This window comes from Loa loa (genome assembly GCF_000183805.2).
Source record: "Loa loa unplaced genomic scaffold supercont3.345, whole genome shotgun sequence".
NCBI lineage: Eukaryota > Metazoa > Nematoda > Chromadorea > Rhabditida > Onchocercidae > Loa > Loa loa.
The window spans coordinates 1-8,772 of NW_018108525.1; the positions used below are offsets into that span (position 1 = coordinate 1).

Genomic DNA, 8,772 nt, shown 5'->3' on the forward strand with positions numbered 1-8,772 from the left:
ATTATTATTAATTACTAATTATTATTACTTCACAACCAATATGTCCATCATGCATTGGAATGGACCGACTTCGCTTCTGAAGTTGACTGGGCTTATTGTTGGTGTAAGCCCTACACAACAAATGCACTGAGAAATTAAGCCTACGTTTTTTACTTGTTACGGGTCGTGACCGCAAAGTACTTTCACCGGTTTGGTCTGATACGTCGTCAGTTGTTCCCTGCTTAGGATGAGTTTTATACTTCTCTTTTTCCGTTAGCAAGTTCTGAATATGGATTGTCGGCAGTCCGGAATTTTTATCGGAAGCAATTGATTACATATCAGGCTGAACCAGTAAGTACGTGAAAATTCGTCCGAGATTCGTTTTATTAGGCATTCTCTTAAATAAGTAACAGTAATATATTTACAGAATTTGCAGAATAATGTTCATTCCACTTGAACTTTAAGCGCACGGCAGAATGACTCTTGAGAATAAGTGAGTTTTTCATTCATATTTTCCTTTTTCTTTAAAAACCAAATTACTGAACAAATCTTTTTTGTTTAATAAATCCTTGGTTTTATTCATCAGAGGAATATGAATTTGAAAGGAAGGAAATGGTTTTTCCAATATGCTTGCTTTTTTTTTTCTGATCTAAGAGAGAAATACTGGGAAATTATTGGATATTCTACTCTTCTTTCGATCTATTTAGCATATAGTTTGGAGACAGACTAGTTGTAATCAAATATATCGAAATTTTATTACAGATTTACGATAGCACCAGATGCTGTTGTTTGTAAGGAAGCGATTCTGGAAGGTGATATAACGATTGGTTCAGGTATCTTCAATATAATAACTTTGCTACTTTTTTTTTTCGTGAATACTTGCGTAGCTTTCTTTCGAAAGTTCGTAAACGTTTTATAATTTGGCTTGCATAGTTTTCGTTTTAAATCAAGTAGTACTGGTATTGATGATGATATTACTTATAACTGTACATATTATAAAAAATTTCGGAACTAGTCAATTAAAATACATTTAGGTACCGTTGTTCATCCGACAACCGTTATACGCGCTACAAATGGACCGATCATTATTGGAGAAAATAATAACATCGAGGAGACCTGCGTTATTGAAAACTTGTGAGCAAATTTAAGTTATTTGAACATTCTGAAGAGCTTCTTAAAACACCGGGGAAAATATTCCCTTCCGCTTCTCTTCATTTTTTAAAATGTGTTTCAGGAGCGAAAATGGCGAAACTCTATTAATCGGCCGTGACAATGTTTTTGAAATCGGATCTGGTGAGCAGAATTTTCAAACAAAATTTACATCCCATTCATTTTTTTGTGAAGTTCTAAAACTGATATGTCGATTTCATTCTATTAAGGTTGTACTACTTTCAGTTGTTCATGCACTGAAGATTGGTGATAATAATGTTTTTGGTGTACGATGCCAGGTCGGCCCAAATACAACAGTTACACGAGGCTGCTTCATTGGAACCAAATGTACGGCAATGCTACGAGAAGAGCTACCAGAAAACACCGTAATTTACGGTAAAAATAATAGTCGGCGTGTAGCACAAGATCCACCGCAGGTAATGTAGTTATTAGAACCATAATTTAAAGTGCAGATTAACATACTACCTTAATAGTTATATGACGGAATGACAAAGCAAATTCGATGTAAAAACTTACATTTGATAAATTTATATTAATTTTTCTCATTAACTTTTGTGAAGCGAATCCAATCTAGTAAAATTTACATAGCATTTTTTTTCCAGCTCCAAACAAGCCAATTGGAATATTTAAGGAAGGCACTCGAAAGATTCCATTACTTGATAAAATCATCATAATGGCTCACTTCCATTTCTCTTATAATGATCCCCGATGCAAAAATTTAAAAAGCAGGGATTCTTTTTTCAAAGGACGACTGAATATGACTTAATCTGATGAACTTTTTGCAATATCTTCCATTAACAGAAGGCAATATACAGCTGTGATCAATGTACCCTTAAATTTTTAATTCGTAATAGAACACTAATGCTTAATGAATTTTTTCAAAGCCCTGAGAGTTTGTATTCGTATTACTGTATATAATCATTAAAAAATCTCTCCCAACTCTTCATCTCAGAAACATTTGAGTTGATTTTGCACAATTTAAAAAATAACAAGAAAAGATAGTAAGATACTTCTCATAGAATTATTCGACTGAAGAGTATTGACACATATAATCATATAGATGTATCAGATACTTTACAGAGGAATCAGGGAACATTGCAGATATTTGACAATGTAAAGGTAATATTCACAGAACGATTAACCAGGAAATCGACAACAATTATAGACATCCAACGGAGGGGCAAAATGAAAATGATTTAGAAGGGAAGGATTATAGAAATTTAGATATTGATCAATAAACTTCGGTGATTCGATTTTTCTCTTTACTTTTTCTGCTTAAACTTGCAATCGGAAAGAGATCTACATTTCGTAATCAGATTTTTAAGGCTTAGAAGAAATTTGCAACCCTCCATCAGGTATCACTTTATTCACTTCTCCTGAACTGTGCCACTCGTAACAGAAGATGTACTTCAAGTTTCATTCCCAAACAAATTTATCCCTCCTCAATTAAAATCAACTATTTGTTGGAGGTTCTTTATTCTTGTTTCCTCTTAAAGCCTTCATTTTCTTCGTCTGCATGCTATCAATGTTCTGTTTACCGACATGAATGCGCCCAAGCTCAGTACCAAACACATCCGTTGATGTATTTTTTCGTTTTTTAGCCTAAAGATTAAAAGTTTAAACAAAAATTTACAATGGTAGGTGTGACTTTTCTTGCTAATTTTGTAAGTATTTTCTCCCCAAAATCCAAAACCTATCATGTCAAACACTTTTTTCATTTCAAACGAACTACTAGAATAAGAAAGGGAATTTACTTGGTAGTTATTTTTTATCATTAAAAATCCCTCCCAACTCTTCATCTCAGAAGCAATTGAGTGAGCTTTCGAGTCTTATTTGCTGCAGAAAAAAAAAAGACATTAAAGCCTCTTCCTCACTTCAAACTATATCATTCCTCACCGGGCGATAACCGAAATGGCTAATAAGCTAGCCGAATTAGTATAAAATTTTTACCAAGATTTGTTTTGGTTGTTTCATCGCTTCTCGGAAAAGACTTTCACTGGCAAATTTATTTCGGTGCACCGAAAAATCAATTCTTGGTCCAATTTCAACAAGTTCTACTCTTGGCGAGGTGCCCGTTGACTTTTTCAAACAAGTCCTAAATTCCGAAAAGAAAACTTTTACTCGACAACGTAAGTACTCAACGGTCACAGTAAACAATAACTGGTCCCAGTAATAAGTCACCAAAAAAACGACTGTTCTTTAAGTGAATCTGATCAATCTGTTAATTCATCTACATTAGGATGTACCTTCCACTTCCTATCATTTGGAATTTGCCATTTCTATTAAATGAATCCTCTCATAAGCCAATCAGACCAATATGTTTACCTACTTCCTGGATACAGTTTAAGAATGCACACATCCAGCAATTACTGACAGTTATTTTCCACCTGACAAAATCAGCTTTTATATGACGAGAAAAAATGCCCAAAACATGCAATAAAAGAAATTCAGTGATTTCATTTGCTCTACGTACCTGTACACTCGAAGATAAATTTTCTGCTCAAGAGCAGTCAAGGAAATAACAAGTTCCAATCCTTGCAAGCGTATATTCTCAATCACTGCACCACGAAACCAATCAACCATCAAATTACCAATGCGCTTCATCGATTCATCCTTTTCAAATTCGGTTCCTTGCAAAACTATGCAAGGTTTACAACCAAAAGATACTTTAGCCGGCTGGAATGTTATGTGTTTTTGTTTGATATATTTTCTGGGGCAAAGATTCATAAGAGAATTTTAAGAAAAAAAGGCAGCAAAAATGGCATGTTTTTAAAGTTATTAAGTTATTAGAGCAAGTGTAATTCTCCAATTCTATGTGTAAAATTTCATAAATTAGTAATTGAACCAAATATTAAGTATTCATCAACTGATTTACTGGCTTATAACTGCAATAAATTACTTATGGGGAAGGGGGGAGAAAAGGGAAGGGGAGATTCCATAAAAGGTCAATTTTCTCGAAAGATGCTTATGACGTCACTTACAGGAATTGACAATTACGGTTGGATATTTCGCCCCAATTTCCATGGGCAATGCTGTTGGCATCACGAAAATTTTTTAAGCCAAACTAGTCTGGATGTTATCTCCTGTTTAAATTCTAATGCTAATGCTAATTACCGCGAACAGTAATTACTATAAACATTAGAACTTATATCTGATATCACGACAGGTGTATCAGTCAAAAGGTCCCTGGGTTTCAAAAATTCGAAAAAACTTCTGCTCGAATTATGTTATGCTTCATCAAAACCTTATCCATGGGCTTAATAAAATCCTGCAGTTCGGTTCTCGCAAAACATAAAAGTCAAGAAATGATTTTATCCCAATTTTTTATAACAAAACTCACGTCGAAATCTGCCGATTTAACAAAATTTTCAATCTGTAATTCGACCATATCGAGTACATGGCAGTCATACATACGTCCCATAACCAAACTATTCGGATGTTTTTTAGAATTTGAGCCAAACAAAAATAACGATGTGTCATATTTCATCGCAAAACTCTCCAATTCAACATCATTTTCAAACGGATAGATAGGATTACGTCTGAAAATAACAAAATATCAAACTACTTGCCAAATTAGTTGTCATATTATGGTAATACTGATGCTCACAATTATCTGGGAAATCACAAGTGCTCAGAATGATAAACTATATTGTACATCTTTTACAACGAGAAAGTGGTTCTGATTAAGGTCAAACCTTTTCATGCGCATAGCCAATGGCTTTTTCAAAGCATAAAGATCGGCTAAAGCATCAGTAACGGTTTGGCTTGTTTTACCACCTTTCACGATTATAGCTGTTTTATCGTTCTCAATAACTTTCGGTTGACGATTTTCCAGAAATCGTTTGCCACGACGTGTTTTTGCCCTCCTGTAATAAATAAATCATTGCTTGGGAGAAAAAATCCTTTTAGAAAGAGAGGGATAGTTTCATCTTCTGAGAAAGAATAAATATTATCAAAGTCTCCAACATATAACATACTTGAAAAAGAACAAATATTATATCTAAAGTAGCGGTGTTGAGATCAACAAGAATGACAGAATTGAAAGAACATAAAAAATAAGAATTCATCAGCTGAAGCAATAAAAATGGTATAAGATAATATCCATTCGCATGATTCTTACATTTTCTGAGTAATAAACTTTTACGATAACATTATACGACTTAATCTAAATTCCAGAAGCTACAATTGATGTCGTGATTTTCAGATCATAGTGATTGCAAAATATGATGAATTCATAAAATCTCAAAACCACCATTTACTTTAATCGCTGTTCTTAGATCAACCAGTTATTTGATCCAAGAATTTAATTTTTTTGCCGAAATTAGAAAAATAAAACTTCAACATATAATCAACCAACCTCAAATTACTTGTTCCCATTGCACCTTTTCACCGAATGCAATAATGCTGTAGTGTTTTTCAACCACTCTGAAATTCGTTCTTTAATAATTATATACCGAAATTTTAAGAAAGAAAACATTCAAATAACTAAAATTATGTTTTATTCAATACAGAAACCTGCTTGCATTGCTGAAATGGATATACTAAGTATTAAACAGAACAGTTTAACCATCTGACATAATTGATACGGATATTATCTAGCAGTTAATATCTTAAATATTTTCATAGGTATAGCGGTATCATGAGTCAATAGCCTCAGATAGCTTTGGACGGTATCTCGTATCTTGAAATTATTACCTGGGATAACTTTCAATCTATGAATTGAAATGATGATCAGTAGGTATTTTTCTAATCAAGTTTTAAAAATAGCTCATCCATTCATTTAGAAATTTATCTCTGTTTATTACATCTTTCAAATAGTAGAACTTTAATTTTAAACCTGATGGTATACATTAAATTGGAACTCACAAATAAACTTTGAAAACAACAAGAAATAAAAATTTGGACAGAAAAAAAAATGTTAAATCAATTTCGTTTACTTGTGAAATACCACGCAGTCCATTACAGACCAAGCAGCCAACTGGTAATGAAATAGCTTTTTAGAATTTTTAAAACTTCATAGTCCTCATTAACAAAAGGAACACGCAGTGGATATTTCGTAGTTTGCATCATTTATCTTACTTACTTGTTAATAATTTAACTTTATAATACTTGATAATATTTGTTGCTATCTTAAAGTATAATCATACGCATAACATTCGTTCATTTCTTTTGCCTGATAAGAGCGATGAAGATGAGGATTAGCTGGAACTTATAAAATTTGACAGAACAATTTTCGAGAACAATTTCCAAGACAGTCGAAGTAGGACAAGAAAAAGAACCTTACTACCACCTAACAAACAAAATAATTACGAAATCAACGATATCATAGTTTTCATAGCACGGCTATCAAAATTACACAAATTAACGACAGCGTTGCAAAGCGAATTTTTGCGAAAGGCCTGTCACGATAGGGGTTGCGATAGGACTGTCGAGTTGTTTATATGTGTTACTGTAATGTGTTCGACTGAGTAGTGCCTTGTGGTAGGTACTACTGTAGGAGTGAGTTACCTGTCTTAACAAATGCAGTGTGATAAAATACTGAGCAGCCTGAAAGTATTGCAGTTAATAACATTTTTGGAATTTGATAATATCAATCAATTTGGTTAAGAGTTTGTACCGTAATAGAGAGAATCATAGCAAAGCTTATTGTGATAAGCAAAATCGACAATTTGCTTACGACAACTCCAGTTAAGTAATTGAATGTTTAAATATGATTAAACAGCAGCTGGAACTAACCAATTAAATATTCAAGTACGGTTGAGTTTGTAAATTCCAAATAACAAAACAACCATGTAATAGAAAGCGAATGATAAAAATGTTTTTGCTAATTGTTGTATTTGTAATAACAAAAAAATGAGGGTAACTCTATAAATCGTAAGGTTTCAAATGAAGTAATCAATTACTTGAATAAGTAATGAAGTTACTTAATCAAATGTACTCGGTATTTATTAAAATATGACTTCATGGAGAAGAAAAAAATAAACAGAATACCATTTAAACAAGTGATAGAGAGAAAAGAGCAAATTAAATAAACTCCTGGTCTCTTAAATCAATGTTCACATCAAATATGAAAGGCATGAAATGAATCATTGCTTATTAATCATTTTATGTATTTTGATAATTAAGTTAAATCATAGCATATTTTCCATAATCTGGAAGAAATTAGAATATTGCAAGAAGATGCAATTGTTGTAAATTAATTCCCATCAATTATTTCATTTCCTTATTACTAATACTACTACTGCTACTAGTACTAGCACTAACATTGATTAGTCTGAGTACTAGGGTTAAAGGTCAAGTGGATATTTCCTATGTAACTAATCTATAGAATAGCGCAACAATCACAGCAATACATCTGTTTATTTATCTGAAAGGCTTAATCGTGACATGATTTCAACATTTTTTTTCCATGAATTTTATCCTTAATAAATATTCACATATGGGTGCTGCTGTTGCATATTTCATATTTCTTGACTTGCTATTGAAATTTTCAAAAAAAAAAAAACAAAAAAAACAAAAAAACAAAAAAAAGAACGGAAAAAAGACGCAAAAAAAGGATAGCTAAACCTTATAAAGAACAATAAGAATTAAATTTTAAAAAGTATTGCTTTTTTTTTCCACCTTTTTTCTTGTTTCACAATTCCCCTCATTTAAACTTTGATAAATTTAATATAAGTTTAAATTTGACTAAATTTTAGGATTACGATAACTTTCTCAAACTGAATAATGTTTAGCATTGAGATGTTAGCATTCGTTGATTGTCATCTAACAAAGATCGTTGCTAATGAGATAAATCAGCTTTCTATGTCGAATGGACACATTACCAATCTTATCCTTTTAAAAATTAGAACAATATTCCCCATGCGTTATATCCATATAATGTCATTTTCCGGATAATTGTAACTTTTATCCTAATCTGATGACCATTCCATTTAAATGTTGATCATTTTTATTCAAGCTTTTTGGACAATGGTCAATCATTTCATTTTAGTCTTCTACTGAATGCTAATGATAAATCAAACATTTAAAAAAAAAAAATGAAACTATAATTAAAATTGTGAAAATAAAAGTAGCATTATAAAATAATAAGTTCAGGAAAAATGAATGATTTTATGAAGTCTTTTAAATTTCCGGAAATGTTCGAATACTTTTAATTTTGCATAAATATAATTTCTCATTACGAGTGAAAAATTTTTATATGGATCAATCTAAGTAGGCAATACTAGGATTACAATTTCATTTTTCCTTTTGGCTAATAAATTAATCTTTTAATTGTTGATCGTATTGCAAAAGATAAATTACAATATCTGATGATTTAAATTTATAACAAATGATAATGGTATGTCTGGTCACGGTAGTTGATTTAAATTAAACATTGAAATTCCTCAATATGATTGAAATATTACTTAAATTTTAACTGGAAGATTTTTTTTCTCCAAATTATATTGGTAAATTATAAGATTTTGCATATAAAGTATTGCTAATTTAAAAAACAAATGTAAGTTAAATCTAAGCTCTGAAAAAAAAAAAAAAGAAAGGGAAATTTTTCATTATCTTTAACTAATCAATCAACTGATAATGATGATAACTGTTGTAAATAATTTGGATGTGACGACTTCTTTG

General features: G+C 31.5%; 2 protein-coding genes across 2 annotated transcripts; one reads left to right on the forward strand and one right to left on the reverse strand.

Annotated features, from left to right (window-relative positions):
* The first annotated feature begins 398 nt into the window (after positions 1-398).
* On the forward strand, positions 399-1,955 carry LOAG_10303 (hypothetical protein). The gene is made up of 6 exons (XM_003145830.2): positions 399-472; positions 742-812; positions 1,014-1,113; positions 1,214-1,272; positions 1,375-1,565; positions 1,752-1,955. The coding sequence occupies exons 1-6, from the start codon at positions 456-458 to the stop codon at positions 1,821-1,823; spliced, it is 510 nt and encodes a 169-aa protein (XP_003145878.1). The 5' UTR covers positions 399-455; the 3' UTR covers positions 1,824-1,955.
* Positions 1,956-2,455: 500 nt separating this feature from the next.
* LOAG_10304 (brix domain-containing protein 1) lies at positions 2,456-5,584 on the reverse strand. The gene is made up of 6 exons (XM_020448131.1): positions 5,507-5,584; positions 4,845-5,015; positions 4,490-4,688; positions 3,623-3,825; positions 3,100-3,244; positions 2,456-2,751 (listed from the first exon to the last, which is right to left on the reverse strand). Exons 1-6 carry the CDS (start codon positions 5,524-5,526, stop codon positions 2,602-2,604), a joined length of 888 nt encoding a protein of 295 aa, XP_020301697.1. The 5' UTR covers positions 5,527-5,584; the 3' UTR covers positions 2,456-2,601.
* Positions 5,585-8,772: the final 3,188 nt, after the last annotated feature.